We start from the raw sequence: 25101 nt of genomic DNA on the forward strand, positions 1-25101 counted from the left end.
AACGACTGCTCGAATGCTTTGAGTTCTCTCCTGTTTTCTGTGGCCTTTGCCCCAGAGTGAAGGTTCCCCCTCCTCGCTTTTTATCTCTGGCCGAGTGAAAAGACATAGCCATCTGCCAAGCACAGCGTGATTACCGTCTTTCGTGGGGCGTGGGCACCGGAGCAGAGTGGGGTTCCTCTTGGTTATTTGTGCCCTCTGGCCCCTGTCTAGGATGAATCCACGGGGGAAATCACGTTCTACATGAAGGGGGCGGACGTCGTCATGGCCGGCATTGTGCGGTACAACGACTGGCTAGAGGAAGAGGTGAGTGTGAGGCGGAGGGGGAAACCCAGGGCTTGGGGGCACGTTCTGGAGGCCGTCCCCTTGCACGGGGTAGCGAGGCGCCTCCCCGCATTCGTTATTTGCAGCGACATCACCCCGAAACATTGCGGCTTAGCATAACACACATTTATTTCTCGTAATTTCTGTGGGCCAGGAATCCGTCCACTCCGGGTCTCTCGCAGGCCACGGTCAAGGTGTCGGCTGGGGCTGGGGTCTCATCCGAAGACTCAGCTGGGGTGGGACCCACATCCAGCTCACTCAGTGGTCGTGCACAGGATTTGGCTGTTCGGCCACGTGGCTGGAGGCCACCACGTCCCTTGCCATGTGCGCCTCTGCGTAGGGCAGCTCGCCGTGGGGCAGCTGGCTCTGTCAGAGTGGGCCAGTGAGGGAGCAGGAGAGGGCGGACGGACGGAGTCACCTGCTCTCAAAGGCGACCTCCCCTCGCCTTCACCACGCTCAGATGGGGGAAAGTCACTAGGTCCGGCACACGCCGGCGGGAGGTGATCATACAAGGGCGCGGGTGCCGGGAGGTGGGGGTCGTTGGGGGCCACCACGTCACAGGCCGCCCGTCTCGGTGTGTGGCACAGGGCGTGCGCAGCAGGGGGGCGGAAGCTCTCGGGTTCGCCAGGCCGTTTGCATTTCATCTCTCAGCTCCCGGAGGGCGGTTCACGGGCTGCATTCCAGTCACGTTATATTTTCACTTAGGGAGTCTGCAGACCCCAGTGCCGACTGGGGCCAGGCATGTCCCCTGAACGAGTGAAAGCTGGCTGGGCCAGCCTTTCCGACAGGGTCGCGCTCTGCGTGCTCCACGCGTCGGCTCCTCCGCCTGACCGCTGGGCTCTCCGGGAGCACGGAGAGCAGCCGCATGGCCTCCATCGTCGGGGGTCGTGACTTGGGAACGCTGTTGTCAGAGGCGCAATGCGTCCACCAAGCCCGAGGTTCCGTTTCGTCCGTGGAATCTCACAGCCTTGACTGAGCTTTCGGACGGCGCGGAGGCCGCGCTCGGCCTCCCCCGCGGGGGCTTTGCTCAGGGAAGACCGCTGTAGGGGGCGGCGACCTTCCGATCTGCCACCTCGCCGGCCCCTCGGGCTCCAGCCGGGGGCTCGGGGGGCCCTCAGGCGGCTCTCCGCTGACTGCGATCTGCTTTTCAGTGTGGAAACATGGCACGAGAAGGGCTTCGGGTGCTCGTGGTGGCAAAGAAGTCTCTAGCCGAGGAGCAGTATCAGGACTTCGAAGTGAGTGGTTCTGCGGCCGTTCGGGCATTCTCTCAGCCCTGCCCCCTGCCCGTCTCCCCCTGCTCACTGGGCTCTAGCCGGGCTGGCATCATTCCGGAGGGCGCCAGGGTCACGTTTGCCCCGGGGCCCATGTACTTGTTCCTCGCTCTGCCTGGAACTCGCTGTTCCCCGACAGAGCTCCACGGCCCACTCCCTCGCTTCCTTTGGCTTGCAGCTTAAATGCCGCCGCCTCCGGGAAGTCTTCCTGGGCTCCCCAATCCCAGGCAGTCCCACCTCATCACTCTTTACCCATTACCCCGTTTAACTGCCTTCACTGCACTTATCAACGTCTGTAATGACCTTGCGTGTGTGTGTGTGTGTTTGTGCACGCATGTGTGTACGTTCAATGTTCTTAAGCTCTTTTCTGGAATAAAATCTTTCTGAGAGCAGGCGCTTTGTCATTCTGCTTGGCTCTCGTGTGGCCAATGTTTAGGATAGCCATTGGCACCTAGTCTATCTTCTGGAAAATTTGAAATGAATCACCCTCTTTAAGCTGTAAAATATGATGGAGTCGGACTAAATCATTGGCTTTCACAGCCCAGGATAAGCACATCGCATTTACTGTCATCTTGTCCCATAGATTTTGTGCCCCTAAAGGGAAGGAAGGTCCTCGTGGCATCCCTGGTCCTGGCACAAAGCCAGATGCAGGCGGAATGGAGAGGCGAGGGTGGGGGACAGGCCCTGGGGCCCTCGCCCGGCTCCACCCAGAGGGCCCGCCCTTGGGCCTGCCTCTTCTCCGGGTTTGAGTTCCTTGTAGAGTTTTATTTAACGGAATTTCTAGCCCTGATCAATTCCACCTCCCTTTCCATTTTAAAGGGCGTAAGTTCTAGTCAGCCCATTTGGGGGTTTTGAGTTCCATCCGGGTCTTTGCCGACAGGCGAGAGAGGGCTGAGCAGAGGGTCGGGGGGACGGTCTGCGGAAGCGGGACTCGTGTACGGGGAACGCAGTGGCCAGCGGTTCTTGGCCGCGAGGCGTGTGTTTTGAGTGGGAGAACCTGCTGGTCTCCGTGATCCTGACTCGCGCCAATGCTTGCAGCAAGCCCGCGAGGTCGGGGCTGTTGCTGCTTCATGGATGAAAACGGTTGAGGCTCAGAGAAGTTAAGCGACTTTCCGGAAGTTGCGGGCAGGTGACTGTCGAACCGAGGGTGGAACGCGGGTCTGTTCAGCTCCAGGGTCTGGGCCGAGGCGCTTGGAAGGCGGCTGGAAGCCCCCGGCTCACCCCGTCGAGCCCCGCCCTCCCCCTCCCAGCCCCACGTGCCACGGCGGGGTCGGGCGCGGCCCGTGTCGGGCAGCCAGCCAGCCTCGGTCCTCCCCACCCTAAGCTGTGACCGTGTCCTCTGGTGTGTCCCAGGCCCGCTACGTCCAGGCCAAGCTGAGCGTGCACGACCGCTCTCTCAAAGTGGCCACGGTGATCGAGAGCCTGGAGATGGAGATGGAGCTGCTGTGCCTGACGGGCGTGGAGGACCAGCTGCAGGCGGACGTGAGGCCCACCCTGGAGATCCTGAGGAACGCCGGCATCAAGGTGGGGCGCCCCGCCCGCGCCTCGGCGGCCACGCGACCGGCCACACGGGCGCGAGTCCCGGAATTAGACCAGTCGTCCCTTGGGCAGAGGGTAAAAGCGAGAGGGGAGGGCGGTGGCCGTTGTCGCAGAGGGAGCCCGGAGTGCGGGGGCCGTGGCCTCGGCCCTGTCTCCGGTGGGCCGCTGCCGTCCCTTCCCGCCCCGACTGCCCTGGTTTCGGAAGATGTCGTGCATGGTCGCCGTCACCGGCCTTCTCCCCCACCGGGCCGAGCCCCGTGAGGGCAGGACCGCGTGTGTCTCCGCATCCCACGGGACCAAGCCACGCCCAGCACGCTCAGGGTGTTCGTTATATTCCTGTCGAGTGACCGGCCAGCCAGCCGTCTTTCCGTTGGTCTGGGTGAATGGGTGACCACCCCACGGAGGGGCCGCCCGCCCCGACTAACTGCCATATTTATACTTATATTTATATTTTTTGTACTTACATTTAGTACTCTACTATTTGGGGCCTCAAAATATGCATCCACTCGTTTAATGGGGAGAGGCCAGTAGAGGGTGCTCGGGAGCAGGCTCCTCGTTAGTGGCCCCGGGAAAAGGATCAGCGGACTCATTGGCCCCAAGCTCCTGCATGTTTGCCACCTGCCTCTGCCCCAGAGTGGCTCTCGCTGCGTCCTTGGGCCTGCATCTGGCCAACGTCTTGTGAGCAGGGCCCCGTGAGCCCGCGGATGGGGCCCACCGTGATGAGGGAGCTCCACGGAGGTTTTTAAATCGAACGCTGTCGTGGACCTCTGGCTTGCGGGAAATTGCCAGCGAGGTCCCGGTTTTGGAAAAACAGTCTGACGTCAGACGGGCCACTTCCCGCTGCGTGGGGGTCTTTAAAATTTGTCGCTGGCCGTTTCCGAGACCCCTCCTCCAAGAGTTTTGGAGATTCCAGCTTCTCCTCCTGACTTGGTCCTGAGGATTTTCTCCTCTTCAAAGCGGTTCTCTCCCGGTGATGAGCTGTTTCACTCAGAGCGTGGACCGGGCTTCTCTTTCTGGTTTCCCTGGCTACGTGGGAGGGGAGGGGGGAGAGTGTGGGGGGCCCGGGTGGCGTGTGATTAGGGTCTAGGGTATGTAGAACTCAGAGACGCCCCCCTGCGGCCCGGTCCCGCTGCCGTAGCCGAGCCCGGGCGAGGTGGCCGCACTGCCCAGCTTCTCCTGTGGGTAAGTGTGGCACGGGGCCTGGGGTCTGGGCACTTCGTTCCTATTGTCCCAACGTGGGTCGCGAGCCGTAGGGCGCGCCGACGACTTCCGTGGTTCTCCCAGAACCTGAGCCTCCCGGCTCCTCGTGTGGCGTGGGCCCTCTCACCGCAGACCCTGAAAACGGGCACCAAACTGGGACCCCGCAGGGCAGTATTGTTTCTATGGCCAGATGGGACGTTGAGGGCGACGGCGCACACGCATTAGGGCCAGACCCAGAGGCAGGGCCCCCAGGCGGGCCTGGGGCCTGCACCCCGGCCACCAAGCTGCCCGGGTGTAAGTCCTGCCCCTCCGCTGACAGATCCCGTGGCCCTCGGTCGGTGGCCTGACTCCTCAGGGCTCCCTCTCCTTGCCTCATAAAGTTACGGCGAAGGTGAAACACCCCGCGTTTGAGCGGCGCTCGCTGGGTGCCCGTCACGGCGGGCACGTGGGGAGCTGCGTTATTTCCCTTCCTAGACTTCCTCTCTGCCCAGAGTTCTTTTGTCTGGTGGCTCTCAGGCCCCTCCCTGGTGGGAGCAAAGAGGACACAGTGCCAAAGGGTAAATCAGCAGAGCACAAGGCACATTCCGTTTAGACTTAGCACACCCGGCTTCCGGTTGGGACAGCTGCTTGCCCTGTGGCTTTGGGACAAGTCACCTACTCTCTCCGAGCCCGCGGCAGTGATGTGCGGAATTTGTTAGGAGGTGTGGAAGCACGGGACGTGGTTTTCGAGTCAGGGTTAACCTTCGTGAGGTGGCGCACAGGGCTTCCAGCCACGCGGCGAGGCCATCTGTGATGCCACGCAAGTCAGTGTTTCCTGTTGGACACGGAAGTGACCCCTCATCCCAACAGGCTTCCCCTTCTTTGAGGTCATTTATTGCTTTAAGACAAGTTCCCCGAAGGGGGATTATGAGGTCAGAAGCCTCACCTCACGATGTCTCCTGAAGCGTGCGGCCAGACGGTTTTCTGCTTTGTGATCAGGGTCTGAGGTAGGACAAGCATCACACCGGCTTTGGATGCCACCAGCAGTGGTCACTTGGCGTCCCGAAGCCCCTGAACCGGGTGTCTCCTGTGGTGTGTCGGGGACAACCATGAGCCTCGAGGAAGTAGACGGGGCATGCCAAGTTCAGCTCACTGTTCTTGGAAACTCAGCTCACGTAGGTGACAGGCCGGCCTCGGACGCTAACAGAGAGGACCCCTTTCATGCCACGATTGCAGGTCTGGATGCTGACGGGGGACAAGCTGGAGACAGCTACCTGCACAGCGAAGAACGCACATCTGGTGACCAGAAACCAGGACATCCACGTGTTTCGGCTGGTAAAGCGTTTTCCGCTCTGGGGCCTCGTGGGGGTGATGCTGCCGTTCGCCCCGTGGCCTCATGGCCTCGAGCGAGCCCCTAATGAGGGGAGGGAGAAGCAGATTGACCACCTAGGGGGAAGCAGGGCTTCCGTCGTTAGTTTGGGTGGAATTAATGACCCAGGCGAGGCTAACGGGCTCCTTCCGGGGGTGATTCAAGGGCACCTCGTTGTAGCCCTGGGTTCACGCTGTCCTTGGCCTGGTGGGGGGGGGGCGGTGGTCCCTTGAGAAGCTGATGATAGGATGCTGAGCTCCCACACGCGAAACTGTACCTACGAGTCCAGGATTCCCCTGAAGTCCTCGGATAAGGAATACATTCCAGATCACAGGTATCGTCCTGTGTGCCCTCCTGAAGGAATACCTTTGGGAGCCTTTAGAAGGAGGCGTGTTGCGTGGGCACATGAGAGATTTCCTGCCCTTGTGGCAAGAACTCGTCCCAACCAGTGCAGACAGGAAGAGCCACTCCAAGGCTGGAAGCCAGGGCTGTGACTGGCCTCGCCGAGTTGGGGGGTGAGCACTGGGCGCCCTCTGGGGCAGGGGGCACCTGTCCCACGTGTCCGAAACCAGAGCCACCGTGCCAGACAACCACAGGGGCTCTCCGTGTTTTGGGGGATCTGCCCCTCACCCCTGCCTTTGGTCTGTCACACACGGAAGCTCCAAGGAATCCAGTAGTATGGGGAAGAGCGCAAACGGCGTTGTGTGGAGAGGCAGGTACACTCGACCCTCGTGGGCCCTGTGTCTGCGCCTTGGCCTCCTCACCCTCGGTCTCCGAGAGTCATTAACGGACAGGTACAGAGCACGGTGACAACTTCTGGTGGCCCCGTGCGCACGTTCCCGCTGAGGCCAGACAAGGCGACGCCCGACCGTCTTGTTTCAACTCTCACGCTCTACACAGGTGTCCTTGTCACGGGCTACTTAATGCCACTCCCCCCCCCCCACACACACACATTTTTGTGCTTTTTGTTGGCCACTTGGCGGTGTAGAATGGCCCCCGGCACAGGGCCGCAGGGCAGGGAGGTGGCAGCGTGCCCCGCAGAGATGCTCCGTGTGTCGGACAAGCGTCCATCAGGCATGCCTCACAGCGCTGTGGGCCATGAGCTCCACCGTCACGAGGCGACAACACGCATTTTTAAAAGGTGCCTTCGAACAGAAACGCCTGTAGAACGAGGTTATCTGTTGATCGCTTGACAAAAGCGCTGTGACCAGAGGCTGGCCCCGTGTGTCCCCGAGGAGCGGCGGTTTGCCATTCGCTCATTCGGTGCTCACGGTGACTTTGTAGAATGTGACTCTCGCAGATGATGAGGGTCGCAAGCTGCGGCCCACACGCCGGCCACCCGTTTTTGTGAATAGAGTTGTATTTAAACACAGATACGGCCATCCGTGCGCATACTGTCTGAGGCCACTCGGGCACGACCCCAGCAGAGTCGAGCGGCTGCGACAGACCGTCAGGTTCACGGAGCCTGCGGTGGTTAACGTGGGGGCCTTCACTTGGAAGCCGGCCGTCCCTGTGGCTGCCGCTGCCCGCTCCAGGGCATTCTAGCCGCGGCACGTGGGCAGGCGCGAGATCTCACCCTGCCTCCGTTCCCTCATGAGTAAAGAGAGCTGTCACTGTCGGGCACCCGACCGGGTCCTCGTGAGCAGGACGTGGGGACGATCTGTGAGGTGCGCCGACCGCAGGGCCTGCCACAGGAGAAAGTGGCCTTGCCTTGATTATGTGGGTCACAGCCGTCCTGGGGGAAATGCAGGGTGACGGCCGGGATACGGGCTGTCCCGGTTCCCACAGAATCATAACAGGATCTGGTTTGGCACCGGCGGCAGGGGAGGGCCAGGGTTCCTTGGCCGGCGTGGCCATTGTCTTCGCACCGGCTCCAGGAAGCTGCTGTTTGTTGTTCTGCAGAGAGCAAGGCCTCCCACACCCCTGTGTTCCGCTCCCTTCCAGGTGACCAACCGCGGCGAGGCCCACCTCGAGCTGAATGCCTTCCGCAGGAAGCATGACTGTGCCCTGGTCATCTCTGGGGACTCCCTGGAGGTGAGTGCGGGGGCCTCGCCAGGCGGGTCCTCCCAGGAGCGCGGCCCCTTCCTGCGGGCGTGGGGGGGGGGGGGGCGCGCCCTTGGCCGACCCACGCGCCTCGCCGCCCCCAACAGGTCTGCCTCAAGTACTACGAGTACGAGTTCATGGAGCTGGCGTGCCAGTGCCCGGCCGTGGTCTGCTGCCGCTGCGCCCCCACCCAGAAGGCCCAGATCGTGCGCCTGCTGCAGGAACGCACCGGAAAGCTCACCTGCGCCGTCGGTAGGTGGCCGCCGGGACCGTTTTCCGTAAGGATGTTCGGGGCCTGGCGCCGTGTTCTTTGCATTCCCCAGGCTACTTTACTCGGGTCGCGATGTCCTCCGCACCCAGACTTGGCTCTCTCTTTGTTACAGTGATCATTTTTACTATTTCCCTTTGAGGAAGCGTAGACGAGTGTGCCCGGGGGCCCCTCTCCTCAGCTTGCAGTCCCTCTGCCCGTGACACGGGACGGGACGCGGCACTGCGGGGCAGGGTGAAGGCCACACACCGAGGAGCTGGGTCTGGGTTCCGCTCTGCTGACTTTCGCTGGCCGGGCGCCCAGAGGCTTCCTTCCCCTGTGCGAGTCTCAGTCTGCTCATTGGCAGAAAGAAAGGAGTAGTCACAGCGTTTTCCTCCAGGGGTGCATGTGAGGATTAAACGGGGTGGCATTTAAAAAGTGCTTGTTGCCACAGCGCCCAGTAACTGTCCAAAGGTGCGGCGTCGGTCATTGCTGATAAGTAATGACGTGGCACAGCTCAGAGGCAGGGCCGGGACCCTCCGCCAGCCACCTGGTCCCTCTATAACTCAGCTCCTCTGTAAAGCAGGAGCCTGACACCGCAGGCCGTTGCATGGTTAAATGGAGCAGAGCAGAAAAAGCAGTCAGTAAGCATGCATTGCAAGGAAAACATGAATGATTCCTGAACGTAGGAATGAAATGCGGCGGTCCCGTTTCTCACCTCTCCCCAATCTCCCGGCTTTTCTCTCCGGTCCGTGTGCCCCTCAGGTGATGGAGGGAATGACGTCAGCATGATTCAGGAATCCGACTGCGGCGTGGGCGTCGAGGGCAAGGTGAGCATGCGAGGGGAGGCTACCTGTCGCCAAGCGTGTGGGGCGCAGGTGGTAGGTGCCGTGGAGCCGGGCTGGGGGCCGCTCTGCTCCACTCCCTGGAGTTTCTGTCTCCTCAGAGACACAGCTGTCGTGCACCTAGATTAGCAGCACGCAGCAGAAGGAACCGTGCATCCTAATCACCTCGTCTCAGGACCTGGAAGTCAGAATCCATTCTGCTGTGTCTCACAGACAAATGCGTGTTGATCTCTTGGGGATTGTAGAAGAAGGTGGCGTGGTTTGCCCCTCGCTGAAAGGCCTTGGCAGCCACGGTTATTTCTAGTGTGCGTGTCAGAGCGTAGCTTTTCTCTCTCCTCCCTTGTCAACCGTGTGCTTGCCTCCCGTGGTTTATTCTGCCCACTCTCAATTGGTGCCCTCGGAAGCAGTGGTCCCCAACCCTTGTGGCAGCAGGGACAGGTGCCCCTAGGAGAATCTAATGCCTGATGACCTGAGAGGGAGCTGAGGTGGTGACTCTGGTGACTCTGGTGCTGGGGAGCGGTTGCAAATACAGATGAAGCTTTGCTCATGGCCCGCTGCTCACCTCCTGCTGTGCGGCCCTAACAGGCCATGGACCGGTACCCGTCCACAGCCTGGGGTTTGGGGACCCCTGCTCTAAATGACTCTCGGCAAGAATACTGGTCACCGACTTGGTTAGAACTGTTTAAAATAAGAGCACAGGCGCCCAGAGCGAGGCCCGGAGATGCTCCTTGTCCGTTCCGCTCCACGGCTCCGTGAGTTCGCCTCATCCACGGGCCTTTCCTTTTCCGCCCGTCCTGGTTTTCAGGTTCTCACCCAAGTTGACAGTTTTGGTAACAGATAACTGGTCTTTGAATGAGATGATATGTCTGAAGTCTATATGAAACTCCTTTAACGTAGGTTTTAAGATACACACTTGAGTTTGATAGAATTCTTTACACATTTCTATGTAGAACTGAAACGTTTTCTCTTAAAATCATATTCCTTTTTTTTTTTTTTTTTGGAGTATAAAAGGAATAAGTGGTCACCGTAAAACATTAAAATAATTTAGAAATGGATAAAGTACATCCTTCCTTTTAGATAGTCGCGTCAAACTAGGAACAGTGGTAATTCTTCCAGAGTTTTTGCCTGTGTGTATATTATTGGTTATGGGTAAGTATATATTGTATGGACACGCATATAAATATATATACACACACATCTTACACATGCATATCTACGATTTCATGTACAATTTTCCATGAAAATCATTATCCTATCCATTTTTAATTCAACTTAAATCTGTTAGATCTTGGATTTCTTTCCGTATCGGAACATGTAGATCTATCATTTTCTTACCTTCCCTCAAACTTTCTACTTTGAACGATGTCACTCCTTCGGCAAAGCTCGAATAGAACCGCTCGTTCCTGTCTACCTTTGCTTTAATTTGTCACTCGCTAACACTTGCCACATTCCCTGTCTCCGCCCCTGCACCCCCCAAATCAGTTGGCAGTCAGTTGCAGATATGGTACCCCTAAATACTTCAGCATGGACCTCTTAAGAACAAGGGACATTTTTCTACACAGGCAACACTATCTCTCTCCCCAAACGAAATGTCGATATAATAATAATAATACATAATTTCCATAGTCTGATTTCCTCAGTTGTCCTCAAAATGCTTTAAAAAAAATAATAAATCATAGGAACCAGCGAAGGATCACGCATTGCATTTATTAGCATGCCTTCGTGTCTCTTTAATCTTCCTGAGAACACTTTTCTCCATCTTTTCTTTTTTTTGGGGGGGGGAGGAGCGTCGATAACACCGTCCATGGTTTTGAAGCCTTCAGGACAGTTGTAGACTGTCCCATGAGGTCTGTGCGGCAGGGGGATTAACTTCAGGTTCTGTGTTTTTGGTGTGAGTAGCAGCGACAGGGAGTTTGTGTCTTCCCGTTGGGTCATGTCGGGGGCCCCGATGTCCGTCTGCCCCGACACGTGGCATCTGTCGGGTACCTTTGTAGAACTTTACAGTGATAAAATTCCATTATATGGTTGCACTATAAATTATTTCCACTTCCTTAAATGTGCACAGCTGTATGTTCAGGAATGTTCCATTTACTCCCCTTAACAGCATCTGATCCCCCACCCCCACCCCCACCCCCACGTTTAACTCTGAAGGAGACCAGGTGCTGTAAAACGCCTATCTTTGAATGACTCTTTGCTTCTGATGCACATTATGGGGTGGGCCTCAGCCTAAGGCTTAATACTAGATCCCTTTGACCTCCAAATTATAACTGTGATTCGGAATGTTTTTGATTGAAATAAATTCCTCTTTTTAAAAATCAGATTTAGACTGGGACCACCAACTGTGTATAGCTTGAAACCAAAGAGTCTCTTCATTGAAGTTCTTCAAAGATCTCCTTACAGTGTCTTGCTTTTTCAATTAAAAAAAAAAAAAAAAACGTATTTGCCTTGACCCTCTCGTGCTTCTGACGGTGCCGGATTTCATCCGCTTTCAGGAGGGAAAACAGGCCGCCTTGGCCTCGGACTTCTCCATCACTCAGTTCAAGCATCTCGGCCGGCTGCTCATGGTGCACGGCCGTAACAGCTACAAGCGCTCGGCCGCCCTCAGCCAGTTCGTGATTCACAGGAGCCTCTGTATCAGCACCATGCAGGTGGGTGCGCAGCCGGCGTCTCTCCACAGGTGCGCGCGGCCCTCCCTGCAGCTGGCGGACCGCAGGTGGCGCGAGGTCCTCCCTCCCCTCGCGGGCCAGGGCCGTGCCTGCCGTGTGGAGTGCACGTGGCAGCGGCAGCGCAGCCTGTTCGGTGCTTGGCACGAAGTGGGTGTCACGTAAGTGACCAGCGTTGTTATCCTTGGGAGCGAGTTTTTGTAGTTGGCTCGCCAGAAGGGGGAAAAAAAACACAGCGTAAAATGCCGAATGGGTACCGAGTTTTCCACCTGCAGAAATGAGGGCCAACAGAGGACAACCGCAAACGAGGGCTCACTCGCTCTCTCCGAGTGCGTCCCAGACGCGGGGTGTCGGGCCGAGTGCCCAGCGCGGCGTCTGGCGGCGGCCTCACAGTGGCCTGTGCCCATTTTGCTGGTGGAGAGTCTGAGGCTCAGGGTAAGGAACTGGATCAGTGTCCCTCAGGGGTTTAGTCTGCTCGGGCGGGGGGCCTCCTCCCTGTGCCCTTCATCAAGGTCTCGTCCTTGGGGGTCCGTGATGCAGAGCGGGCTGCGGCAGGTAACTGTGTACTGGGAAGAAGGCGTAAAGGGAGGAAAGAAAGCGTTTCGGGTATTGAAAAACCATGCATTGGTTTTCCCCCGTCAGCATTTAGGTGGGGAGGATACCCCCAGCGGTGAGAACACAGGTCCTTGAATGACACCGATGTGTTCAACGTCCTTTCCGTGGTGAGATGCCGTGGGAGCTTAACTCCTTTTTAAGCCAATTAGCCTATGGCAGAAATTGGTTTTGGCGTAGGTCCTTTCGCTGAAAGTCGCAGAACCTGTCGACAGTGTTGGGTGAGGACTTACTGTATCCGTGAGACCTTGAGCATGTCGCTCTGCTGCCCCGGGTCTCAGTCTTTGCACCTGTGACATGGGAACGGCGAGACCTCCCTGGCCTCTCGCACCCGGCCGCTTTGAAAAACAGAGAGTTTTTTTTATAAGGGATCAGGTGCCGAAGGCATCCTTACCATGATTAACAAAACCAAAGCAGGATGATGTGTAAAACAGGGTGACATTCTAATTTGCAGGGAAGGTGATTAATCGTACGTGAAAGGCAGAAGCCACGAGAGGCTGCCTTTCAGGATGCGTCGGGCAACGAGGCTCTGTGCTCATGAGAATTCTCCCTCCACCGGCCTCATCCATGCCCTTTGGGGGAGAGTGTATGGTTTTAATATCTACTGCATTTACGAGTGTAGGAGCCTTAAAGCGATTTTCATCAACATGATGTAAACCTCAACAGCTGGTACGGTTCATCGTAATTTACGTTAGCTCATCAAACGAGCTGGATAGTGCTCCGGTTTTAATCACCGGGCGATTCGTCAGCTCATCCCTGGGCCGATGCACAAGAGCTGGCGTGGATGAGCTGACTTCTGTCATGCCACGAACATCGATTCAGGAAAAAAATGTCCCGCGAGGAGAAATCGTTCTTTGTGCTGCAGGAAAATGCCCGTGGCCCCTGTCCACTGTGCTGAAAGTGGCCGGCCGAGCACAAGTCCCCGTTAGCACTGCGCCTTGGCGTCTGTCTCTGGCACATATGGACATAGCGTTTTTATTCCCCCCCCCGACGTCCTCTTTCCAAGGTGAGGGTTTTTCACGGTCAGCCCTGCCCTGTTAGACAAAGAGGCTCTCGATGTCGATGCGCAGACCTGAACCCCAGGCGTTCGACATTGCACCCCCGTTCTTCCTCTGCAGCGGTCCGGTCTGGAGGAAGAGTCATTTGAAAAGTGGCCGTCACCTTTCAGTTCTGAAATCACGGCCAGGGAGCAGCCACGGCTGCTCGTGACCACGGCCCTCGGCGGCACCTGTGTTCTGAGCCCGGTGCCGCGTGAACACCTGCACCAGGTGACGGGAGGGAGAAGTTTCCGGTTAGACGCCCTCCCTTATCGCTGGTCTGCTCAGCCCTCCTCCCCGTGTGCCGATTTTAACAAGCCTCCAGATGACAGTTGTCTCTGGTCTCCCTTTGGTTTTATACTAATAGAAACAAGCTTGGAGACCACTTTCCTTCTGTAGATGTCCAGAGAAGGGAGCCTGTTTTTCACTGCCAGTAGCTAAGAGATTCCCAATCAGGCAGTTAAGATTTGTAACGACCTTTATTGCTTTTGTCTAATTGCAATTTGTAAAAGTTGGAGAAATACCGAAACATGTAGTATAAGAAGTAACCCCACTGGTATGTAGCCTCACAGTGCAGGATGTTCCTCCGGGTCGGTTTCCCTCCGTGTGCCAACTCGTTTATCATTCGCGCACCCCGAAAGGCAGTGATTCTGAGCTCCTAGGAGCGTGGGCCCTGGAGACGGGTAGGCTCGAGTCCCAAAGGGCCATTTACACGCTCAGTTCCCCCTGCTGTGAAATGCAGAGGACGTGAGGACTCAACCTTGTGAGCAGCCCTGGAGAGTCACTGAGCAGCCCATGTGCAAAGTGTGGCTGGGTCTGGCTCGTGGAACTTAATTACAGGTTCATGGAGGGTCTGAGGGTGGACTCTGGAGCTAAACTCCTCCGGTGTGGCGCCCGGCCCTGTCACTTAGGAGCTGTGTGATCTCGGGCAAGTCGCCTAGCCTCTCTGTGCCTTACGGTTCTCATCTATCAAATGGGGGGTGACGACGGCACCTCCTTCCTAGGGTTCTGAGCTCAGTGCCGAGTGAACACCCATGACGGGTGTGTGAGGCCGAGCGCACTCGCGACAGCGTGGGCGCAGAGGACGTGCTCCGCGCGAGTTGGGCCGCGTTTTCGTGGACGCGCACGTAGGGCTTGTGTCCCGCTCGTGGGTAACTCCTCCTTCCTCCTCGGCACAGGCTGTCTTCTCCTCCGTGTTTTACTTCGCCTCCGTTCCTCTCTACCAAGGATTCCTCATCATCGGGTAAGGAAATCCAGGCAAGGCATTCCTCTTTTTTTATGAAACGTCCCTAAAGTGCCGCAGCAGAGAGAGGCAGCGTCGCGTAGAGACGCGTCCGTCGCCCCGTCGCGGGTCGAGGCGGATCCAGCCGTGCAGTTTCGAACCCTGAATACAGGTTTTCGAACTGCCGAGCCCGTAGCCAGGTCGGGGGAGCGGCGCCCCGCAGGCTCACGGTCCGCGGGCTCGCGGCCCAGAGCCCTTGGCCATTCGTGCCTGGTGTGGGAGAAACGCTTGCCCACGACAGTCAGAGACTATCGGCTGATGGGCAACCAGAGCGGGATCAAAGGCTCACGGACTCAGCGACCCCCTTGGGGTCTTAGAAAAAGAGAAAGGGTGTCTGGAAAGTAGCCCCCTTGGGTGGCAGACCGCAGTAGAACGTCCTGCGTCGGGTCTCTGGGGTGGGCCGGAGCCTCGTTCTCTCACCGAATCCCCCTGAGAGCGTGACCGCCATGTGCCACGGACCCATTCGGGTGTCGCCTGGACGCTGCTGCCGTCCAGCCCACCCCCACTCCTCACCTGGAACGCACCGCGCTCCCTTTGACCTTGCCCGAGAACGCGCTCAGTCCCTGAATCACCAGCCCCAGGTAGGCGGGGCTCGGTTCCCACCTGCCCTAGGTGGAGACGCGTTTGGAGGGCGCGCCTGGTGATGAAGAGGCTCGGAAGGCCGGCCGGCCCCGGGGGGACAGCCTCACAAAGCACAGCCTCCATCTTCTTAGTTTCGTCCATTCGGCCTGAGAGGAGGCGCTGGAATTCTGCCTGTTTCTAAGTAGAAGAATGGGCGGTCCTTTGTCAGGTTCTGGACGAGTGAACTACACAGGGCCGAACGTAGTCAGGGGTCCCCCCGAGCCGTGTGCCACGTGGCCTTCCATGCGCTGGTCCCCTGTTGCCTCTCGGTTCTCACCTCCTCTTTCTCCTCCTCCCACTTGGCTCCGGCCGCACTGGCCGCCTTGCTTTCTGCCAACAGGACACGCACATTCCCGCCTCTGGGCCTCTGCGCTCACTGTTCTCTGCCCAACGCCCTTCCCTGCATGCCGGCATGGCTGCCCCTCACCTCGTGGGTGTTGACAGATGTCACGCCCCTTGGCCGCCTCCCTGAAATTGTCCCCCCCCCCCCCCCGTGTGTTATCCCCGCTTCCTCACCGCACGCGCCTCCTTGGCGCTTACTTCCAGCCACTTTGCTGGATTTGTTTATTGCCCCACGCGCCCTGAGGGCAGGTGTTTTTGTCCGGTTCCCATCTTGACTCTCCAGGGCTTAGAACCGGCCCTGTCACGCAGTGGACACTGCGCACATCACTGCCGAGTGGCTGCGTGGAAACCGGGCGCCAGAGGCGGGGGGCACTCCCCTGGCTGTGTCTCACCTGCGGCGACTCCCCCTCCCAGGTACTCGACCATCTACACCATGTTTCCCGTATTCTCTCTGGTCCTGGACAAAGACGTCAAGTCGGAAGTTGCCATGCTGTATCCTGAGCTCTACAAGGATCTTCTCAAGGTTCGCCGAGCTCCTTCCCCCTCCTTCCTCCCTCCCTCCCTCCCTCCTTCCTTCCTTCTCTTCCTCCAGCCATGTTTTTATGTTTCATGTATCTCATTTGAACACATTCGGACTTCTGGTAGCTTTGGGGAGGAAGGCATGGGCGTTTTACTTTTCTCCTTAGAAAAGGAACATATGTACATGTAAAGAACATGAAATAGTTCGGTAACATATAAACCGAAAACAAACAAACCGACGACTTTTTCCCAAGCCCCCGGCAGTTCCGCTTTGCAGCTGCTGTGCTTGTCCGCCCCTAGAAGTGTGCTCGTGTGCACGTCTGGAAAATGCGGGGGCGTGGGCACAACTTCATGTATTTGCCTTCAAGGGGGTTTTGCTAAAGGGTGGGCTTATATCTGATGCCAATTCTCTTTAAAAAAAAAAATGTAACTTTTTAACGTTTTCGGGTATGCGTAAGCCACGTCTTTTGATGACAACAAGTAGGCGGCCGTATCTCGTTCATGGGAGAGTAGCATGAAGGAGGCCGGCGTGCTGGACGCGCCCTTCATGGTGCCCTGTCCCTTCTCTGTCTCCTTCAGGGACGACCGTTGTCCTACAAGACGTTCCTGATATGGGTCTTGATCAGCATCTATCAAGGTAAGGAAGGGCGAAGCCGCCTCTTGTCTTGGGCTCTGGCCCTGACCCCAGGGTCAGCTTTTCTGTCTGTCGTCTGTAGAACACGCGGAATCTGGGATCCTAAACTGGCAGTAAGGGGAGTGGTAGTGTTCTCCCGGTGGGGGGGGGGGACCCCGCTCCACATGTCCCCAGGACGCGACTGTTCAGCCCAGCGCAAGTCCTATGTGTGAGGTGGCGCTGGCAGCTCAATGAGATGAAGTCGGAGAAAAACCTAAGTGACAGCGACACTAGTCCAAACCGTCCGAGGTGTTCCAGCCGTCGTAGCAAAAAGCAGTCGTTTTCTGGAACGTTCCGATATTTTTTCTGAGGTCAAGTTGCAGTTTTCGAAAAGCAGGTATTTCCACGGTCCCTCAGACTTAGAGGCTGTGTGAGACAACTTGTTGGAGTGTGCGAAGAGAATACCAAAGCCGCTACGTGTATTTATTTTTTCCTCACTTTTTTTTTAGAATTTCTGTTTTTCTGCATGTTTTCTCGTGTGCATAATGTGTTTATACCGTGGTCTTAACATCTCTGTCCACGTCTGCACATATATAATTTATAAATAAATACTGTGCGTTGGGGTTCATTCTTAATTTTTTTTTTTTACTATTGGGGTGCCCAATTAAAGCATACCGTGACCGCTGAATTTGTGGCAGGAGGTTAAATTGTCGTTAAAAAAAAAACCGAGGGGGATGTTTTTAAGGAGTCCATCCAAGTATGATCCTGCATAATAGTTCATGGTAACGAGCAGCAAGGCTCCGTTTTCCGTCTTCGGCCCTGTTGTGGCAGGCGGTCATTCGAGGCGTTTTGGGGTTTTGACCTCCCCGCCCGGCCTCTTAAGTATTTATTCTTGTGCCGCGAGTATTTTTGATCGACGCGAGTCACCGTCCACTTGGTTTCTGCCGTGCTGGATGAAAACTTTCCTGTACCCACCTCCAGTTCCCTTTCTCTCTTCCCTAGAGGTACAGAATTCCCCGCCTTGGCCGCCTCTGTTATGTCGTAAGAAACACGTAACACACAATTTATCGCCTGCACCCTTTTGACGTAGTGTTCAGTGCGTTGACGTTGTCGTGAAACAGAGCTCCAGAAGTTTTTCATCTGAGAAAACTGAAAACTCAATGGCAAAGCCCTCTCTTCCCCTCCCCGGCAGCCCCTGGGGACCCCCGGGCCGTTCGCTGCCTCCCCGACTATGACTCCTTTAAGCGGACTCATGTGTAGCTGCCCTTTCATGACTACCTACCTCTTATCCTGCTTAATAATGTATTTGAATTTCTATCTCCCATTCCGCCCTCTTCAGACAGTTACTCTGCCCCTCCTCTTCCCTTACTCTTCCCCCATCCCCGCAATTACGGACTCTCCATTACGTAAAGTCAGAAGGGGAAATAGGAGAACTTGACCACGAGGCCTCTTTAAACCTCCGTAGAGCACCATTCATTTCACACGTGGCACCTTTTATGTCTAAGGGGAAGAAGCCAAGGTGAACGTGACGGGAGTGAGTGCGTGGGCGTGCGGTGGGGGGCGTGCGGGAGGGTCAGCTCCCGGCATCGGGGGCCGCGTGGGGGACACCGGCCTCTCCCGACCCGGACTTTCTCCGCGCGCCCAGGGAGCACCATCATGTACGGGGCGCTGCTGCTGTTCGAGTCCGAATTCGTGCACATCGTGGCCATCTCCTTCACGTCGCTGATCCTCACCGAGCTGCTCATGGTGGCCCTGACGATCCAGACCTGGCACTGGCTTATGACGGTGGCCGAGTTGCTCAGCCTGGCCTGCTACATCGCCTCCCTGGTGTTCCTCCATGAATTCATTGGTACGGTGCCGCCTCCCCACCCCCTGCCCCCTCCCCACCCTCCCCCTCCCCACCCCCTGCCCCCTCCCCACCCTCCCTCTCCCCACCTCCCCACCCCCCACCTCCGCATTTGAAGCTTGTCCGTCAGGCGTCATCACCTTGGGAAGGAAGGCAGCCTCCCCAGCCCTCGGGGGCCGAGCTCTTTGTCCAGCAGGTCTTTGCACGCTACTCCCCCCATTTTCTTACTGGGATGCCCTTGGGACAAGTGGTAGTTGTCACTCAACCTTCCAGAACTGAGGCTGTTGGAGGTGATCTCAATATGGAGTTTCCTTCGAGAACCGCGCCACACTGTTTTGGACGGAGAGTCTGTTTAATTCAGGAAGGAGCTGGCGGGTGTCTCCAGGGGCCCGGCCACTGTGCTGTGCTCCGTGGCGCTGTGGAGCCGTCGAGCATGTGGGTCATGTTCATGAATGGACGGTAGGCCAGTGGGGACTTGGCATTATCGTTTGGCGGAGACACCGCCTCACCACAAAAGCGCCTTTGATCACGTCTTTTATGTGTCCGCAAACACTCCTTACAAAGGTTTGGTAAATGTAAAGGAGCCCCCTCGTGAGAAGCAAAGTCTGAGAAAGAACAGTTTCACACTTGTCCCCAAGACTCTCTGAATGGATTTTGTGAGCACCTACTGTGTGCTCAGTGGCTTGAAGCCAGGGGATTCCAGAGGCCTAGAAGACGCAGGTTCTGCCCTCAGGGTCCTGTGGTTGGTCACCTTAGACGTGGACCTTCCACAGGACTGGGCGAGCAGCACATGGTGGGCTGCAGGCCCGGCACTTAGTAGGTGCTTAATCAATGCCAGCCATGTTTTCCCCACCCTATGCCCAGGCAGTGGGGAAGGTGTTTACTCTGGCCTCCACTCCATGTTGGAAGCCACAAGCTGTCATGCCTCTCTCACGAAGACCCAATAACGGCAGGGTTTACTGTCCTGCAGCAGGAGAGGTTGCCTGTCCACAGCCCCCGAGGTCACTCTGTGTCTGGCCAGAGGGGCTCAGCCTGCCTCATGCCACCCTCACATCTGCCTGTGGCTTTTTGTGACCATCATTCAGACGAAGGGAAAAACGTTGGGGAGCAGAAGCGTGCGTTTGAGGATTACTTTCTGTTTTCTGGCAGCCGTGTTCAGGAAGAAAAACTCTTGTCAGATTCCAAATCAAAAACACCTGTAAGAATCTTTTTTTTTTTTTTTTTGGCTCCATAGTTTTCTTTCTTTGGTTGTTGAAAAGAGCCTTTCACTGACTATCAGGGGTCTGCCTACAGAAGCAGGTCGGAGAGAGGGAAGTCAGGCTGACAGCCTCTGTAAGCCGGTGGCTGGAGGCACGTCCGTCCCCTTAAAGACTGGGTGGGGGGTGGGGGGGGGACCCGTGCCAGGAGGCCGCGCATTTGCGATGGGGTGACGGCTGTGACGGCCGCTTCTGGACCGCGTGCGCCTTCTGGAACCTTCCGCCAGCTCACCGCTGTCTGCCCGTTTGCTTGCAGATGTGTACTTCATCGCCACACTGTCGTTCCTGTGGAAAGTCTCCGTAATCACCCTGGTCAGCTGCCTCCCCCTCTACATCCTCAAGTATCTGCGAAGACGGTTCTCTCCCCCCAGCTACTCGAAGCTCACGTCGTAGGCTGCGCGCCCGGTGCGGGGCACTCCGGCCTCTGCTCTCCTGAGGACAGAGCTCACGTTCCGTTCACCGTAACCGCCGCCTGCGGACCGGGCCGTCATCGCTCACACGTGCAGTTTGGACGCGAAGAGGCCCTGCATGGCGTCCCAACACTGGAGAAACAGGAGGGGGGCGGGGTTCCCAGGAGGTGCCCGCGCGGGCCCGTTCGGACCCCTGGTGACTCATATCCGAGTGAATGTGACTATGTTCAAACTGGTGGCTCAGCCAAGAGATTTATATGTGGGTCACTGTGCAAGCTTCCTTATGACTTGAATTTTGTGATCATGTGATAAAAGTTTCCGTCTCGTCGCAGATGGTGGAGGATGTTTTGTTTTTTTTTTTTGTTCTTGTTTTTTTTTTTTTAAACAGTCCTGACGTGCGTGTACCCTTTACATCCTTCCTCACTCTTCAAAACTGGTTTCGGAGACCTGCGAAGCTCTTGGTGTAGGTCTGCGGGGGAAAGACAGTGGCCCCTGGTAAAAGTTACCCAGGCGCTCGGGTCAGTTCTCGGAGTGCCGAGGGCCCTGTCCGTGGTGGCCCTGCTCGTTCAAGCATTCAGCAGCGCTGGCTTCCCGGGATGAGGAAAAAGCGAATGAGGGGCGAGGGGAGGGGGCGCCGTAAACCCAGAGTTATCTGCGTCGCATCCAGCACCCACAGTCCTGGAGTTAATGTCACCTGCCCCCGCGTAAGAGAATTGCAGTGGCGTTATCCTGCTTTGTCCGGACCTGGTAACAATGACAAAGACTGTGGCTATCTGGGGACACCTTCAGCCATCTTTAGCAGAGTTGTTGTAGCAAGAAACGTGCCACCGAGCAGCCCCCCTAAATGTGTCGACAGGGTCATGAGAGACTCAACGCATTCCCCCGAGAGGGTAGCGCCAGTGGCCCAGACTCTGGGTCCAAAGCGGAGAGGTCAGGGATGGGGACGCTTCACTTCCACAGAAATCTGTTTCCTGTTAGGAATGACTGAGGACGAGAGGACAGAGGCAGGGGCGTCTCTTACGGGGTTGCCACTCGTGGTGACAGTGTCGGGTAAGGAGCCCTTGTGGGAGGAGGCCCAGGCTGTAGCTCTGGGGCCCGGGCTCTGTCCCTCGGCCTCCAGATTGCGAATGGGGGCTTGCGGAAGGGCAGCCGGTCCCAGAGGTCCCTCCCCCACCAGGATGGTGGGCATGCACGCGTGTTTCTTATAAAGCTGTGGCTTCTCGTTTCAGAGGGAGAGGGGAGTCTGCAAGTCTTGCACGCGGCAGGGCAAAGCGTTCTTGGGGTTCCCAGTCACTTCTTGCAGCCACACATGCGTCCCAGAAGGGTTCGGTCGGTTGATCTTCAAGAGCTGACTGCGTTTGATATCTTAGATTTGTGATTAATCCTTTATGGGCACGTACCCTTCGACCCATCAGCATGATGCTTGCTGTGTGTGCTTCAGCGGCGTGAGCTCTGGCCTGGATGCTGACGGCCGCTACTGAGGGTGACCCTGCTGTTGGAGAATTGGGGGCACGAGGAGCCGACAGTTCCTTGCCTTGGGGCACCCTCGGTGTGCTCATGCATTCATGTTGCCCTTTTTAGAAACTTCATAAAATGACAGTGGTAGGCCCTGGTAATCTGTTTGCCAACATCGGTTCTGTCGTGTCTCAAGATCCCGCGGTTTTGCAGTTTTTCTCCTTTTCTGTTCCTGCCCTTTCTGCCCTCTAGGGAAGACCTACAGAGAATGTCTATTGCAGCGAAGGAATGGTTGTTTAGGGATAGCGCCTTCGTCCAGGACTTTCAAGTAGGTCGAGCAGGTCTGACTTCACTGCGTGGTTTTATGCCCTTTTGAAGGCGGAGTTGGAGAACATTGGCTCAGGGTGTTTGCGCCCCAGTCTGTCAGCTTGGAGGTCGGACTGTGCAACCGAACGTCTTAAATAGTTCGTTCCGCTCTTGAGTTTGCAAACCCTGAACCTGACAGGCGATGGCTCCTGCGGGTAGGTCCCATGGATCCCTTGTTAGGAAATTTTAGCTGTTTCCAGCAGGTGGTCTCTTTGGTCTTCTCCTTCATCCCCAATTTCGATCGAGATGCTTGAGTTGACTTTGAAAGTCACCGCCTAAGATACCATTTGACATCTCGAAGGGAGGAAGCGTCTAAGAGGGGCTGAGGAAGACATCCCTGGAAGGCGAAGGGCGCTCGTCAGGGCCGCCAGAAGAATCCTTGTGTTTCGTCTCCGCCATGCTTCGGTGCCCAGGCACTCGAGGGCAAGGGGGACCGGAGCCCGAGTGGAGACCACCACGCCGTGAGCCGCCCTGCCAGTGGCAGCCTGCTCGCCCCACCCTCTGGGCTCCTCGGGTGTCCGGGGATGCGCAGGCGTGCTCCCCAAACTCCGGGGACCCAGGGGGCAGCAGCCGCAGTCAGTTGAGAGTGCATGATCCTCACCCACACCCACTGGATTGTAATCCCAACGACAAAGATAACCCCCAGTGCGCACGTGGGCACTTCGGGGGTTATCTTTGTCGCTGGGGGAAGACCAAGAAATAAACAAAACACTTGAGCTATTATTTCACAGGACACTCTCTTGCGTTCGGAAACCTTAAGCATAAGGATTCTATTGACTTTTTCCTTGGCTCATCGACCTGGAAAGAACTTATGAAGCACCACTGAACTCAGTGAGACCTAAGTCTCCAACGGCCGATTTCATTTGCGGCCAGAGGCCCCCTTGGCCACAGTCAGCTTTGAAACACTTCCTTCACGTAAAAATTACAAGTCCCCCCTCCTTCCGACAACACTAGTCATTTCTGTCAGAGTAAGCACTTTTATTATTTTGGGATTATTTTTGTTCCATCTTTTAGTAATGGGTATGTGTGTCGGGGAGGGCTGGGGTGTTGAGGAGAACGGGATCCGTTTGGTTTCTCTTTTTCCCCCTCTTCCTCCCTTTCTCTAAGAAAATGGCCAAGTTTCCCTGTTTCGAGTGATTTCTTGTATCCAAGAGTCTCGGTTTTCATCGGGAGGGCCCGCAGGCGCATGTGTGCGTTGCCCGTGGTGCTAAGCGAGGCGGATGGCACTGACTCGGGCTGCGAAGGGCTTCCCCGGAGCATCTCGACAACGGAGCAGTCACCTGTTTACAGCCACTCGGAGCTGGGAGGCCAAGGGCTGGGATTTCTCCCGGGTTTAGCGTTAGCACATCCAGACCGCAGACTTTCTTTCCTGAAATGAAATGCTTTCTGATAGCAGGAATCTTAAATACCAATATCCGCTTACCCTTTCCTCACTGCGTCCTCTGCTGACAACTTAGGTCCTTCTGACAACTTTTGAATGTATTTCGAGTTCTGTGCTCATTGGAAATCGAGACGATAATGCCTGTTTTTCTTCCACCGGACTTCTGTTTTTACACTTTGTTTTGTTTTTTACGTGGGTGGGGATGGCAACGCCCTCGCGCCTTTACGAGGCGGTATTTTCAAGTTTTGCCAAAATTGCAAATGGGACCTGTGCGTTCTTTCACTCCATCCTGTTGAAGCCAAGCACTTACCAGCTATTTTTATCGTTAATCTTTTTTGTGTGTGCGAAATGTGTGTGTGTGTGTGAGAGAGAGAGAGTGAGTGAATGATGTCATCTCAAGTTTTTTGAAGAGATATTTGGTTTGGGTTAAAATTCCATCACTCCCAGCTTTGCTTTTATTTAAAAAAAAAAAAAAAGGAGCTTTGTACATACAGTAGATTTTATTTCTCCCCCCTTCTTTTAATGTAAAGCTTTTTGCCATTTACATACACTTCTTAGGAAATATGTCCATTAATTATATACGTTTCATTTTGGAAAATCGCATACGATGTTTTTGGATGGAACTGAAAAGCACAGCATTGCGCGAGCAGGGTCCCTAACACCTTGAGTTCTGTGGCACCTTCTGCCAAAGCAGCGTTACCTGTGACAGAACTCTCTCTTCCGTCACAGCGTGGCGGAAGGTGCAGTCTTCACGTCACCGGGCAATGCCAGAGAATATTGTGTTTGCGGGGGACAAGAAGGGGGGTGCGGTCTTTGCAACAACAACAACAACAAAATCAAGGCTGGTGTGTTTATTATTTTGTCGCGATGGGGCGGGCTGTAACCTCATCGAGCCGGGAGCCCCTCGTTCGAGGATCTCTTCGCATGTCATCCCCATTGCCGGTTCTCACCAGGACAGCGTATTCGGGGTTAGAGAGAGCTCTGGTGTAGTGTGCTTTAATTCGGCAGGAAACCCCAGACGATGTCCGTTCTCGATCCCGTGATGACACACATGTGATCCCGCGTGTTCCTCAGCGGGTCTGCTTTCCTTGTCTGCCAGCGTGGCCCGTCGCTGTCGCCCAATAAAGCTTGTGTACTTTACGCCTCTGGGGGGTCATATTCCTTTGTGTGGAAACATGAATTCTGGTGTCAAAATGAGGGCTTTTTAGTGCTAATGCTTCTACTTTGCATCTCATGGTACATAAATGGTGAATAGCTTTTTCCCCAGTTAAAAAAATTATTTTGGTTCTGGCACAAAATAAACCCCATCCCAGACCCATGCATTGTTTATTATTCGGTACTGTTGTGCATTCCAGATGTGTCAGAATTTCAAAAAGTGATACACAAAAAAATTTTTCTATGAGACTCATATTTATATACAGACACGGTCCTCGATTGCTTTGGATACCTTTTTTAAATCAAGCGATAGAAGATTTAGGAATGCAGTCACTGAAGTTTTAGGCGAACGAGGTTTTTAAGCTGTTGTATAGGAAGCAGAGGACGTGTTTTAATAATGTCACCCAATGATTTTTCAACCAGGAATGATTTTCGTCCCTCAAGGGACATGTGGCGATGTCCCAGCTGAGGGGCAGATTGTCGCTCTGCTGGTGCCAAGCGAGGAGAGCCCAAGATTGCTGCAGGACACCTCACAACGCACAGAACAGCCCGCACGACAAGGCGTCATCCGACCCCAAAGGCCAAACCTGCTGAGGGGTTGTGAAACCCTAAAAGAATCTTCATGTGTCCGTTTTACCATTCATAGGTAGGGGTCTCTCATCCTCAAGGGAGCCCCGCAGTACACCCACCCTCCCGTGTCTCAAGAAACCAGCCCTGGATGCCCCCGGC

At 55.9% G+C, this 25101-nt stretch overlaps 1 protein-coding gene across 3 annotated transcripts in view; it reads left to right on the forward strand.

Moving 5' to 3' along the window:
- The window catches only part of ATP9A (ATPase phospholipid transporting 9A (putative)), a 108883-nt gene extending 84526 nt beyond the window's left edge, over nucleotides 1-24357 (forward strand). For 2 of the 3 annotated variants that reach the window (XM_036229273.1, XM_036229272.1), the window contains exons 16-28: nucleotides 211-303; nucleotides 1473-1556; nucleotides 2946-3116; nucleotides 5547-5645; nucleotides 7624-7713; nucleotides 7830-7974; nucleotides 8735-8799; nucleotides 11307-11462; nucleotides 14305-14369; nucleotides 15786-15894; nucleotides 16470-16527; nucleotides 18149-18352; nucleotides 19862-20337. In XM_036229273.1, coding sequence (XP_036085166.1) covers nucleotides 211-303; nucleotides 1473-1556; nucleotides 2946-3116; nucleotides 5547-5645; nucleotides 7624-7713; nucleotides 7830-7974; nucleotides 8735-8799; nucleotides 11307-11462; nucleotides 14305-14369; nucleotides 15786-15894; nucleotides 16470-16527; nucleotides 18149-18352; nucleotides 19862-19998 — 1476 coding nt within the window. In that variant the 3' untranslated portion in view covers nucleotides 19999-20337. Of the gene's footprint in view, nucleotides 1-210; nucleotides 304-1472; nucleotides 1557-2945; nucleotides 3117-5546; nucleotides 5646-7623; nucleotides 7714-7829; nucleotides 7975-8734; nucleotides 8800-11306; nucleotides 11463-14304; nucleotides 14370-15785; nucleotides 15895-16469; nucleotides 16528-18148; nucleotides 18353-19861 lie in introns of all 3 variants that reach the window. The other variant, XM_016122075.2, reaches the window with a different exon arrangement.
- The last annotated feature ends 744 nt before the right edge of the window (nucleotides 24358-25101 follow it).

Source organism: Rousettus aegyptiacus, unplaced genomic scaffold (genome assembly GCF_014176215.1).
Source record: "Rousettus aegyptiacus isolate mRouAeg1 unplaced genomic scaffold, mRouAeg1.p scaffold_m13_p_12, whole genome shotgun sequence".
NCBI lineage: Eukaryota > Metazoa > Chordata > Mammalia > Chiroptera > Pteropodidae > Rousettus > Rousettus aegyptiacus.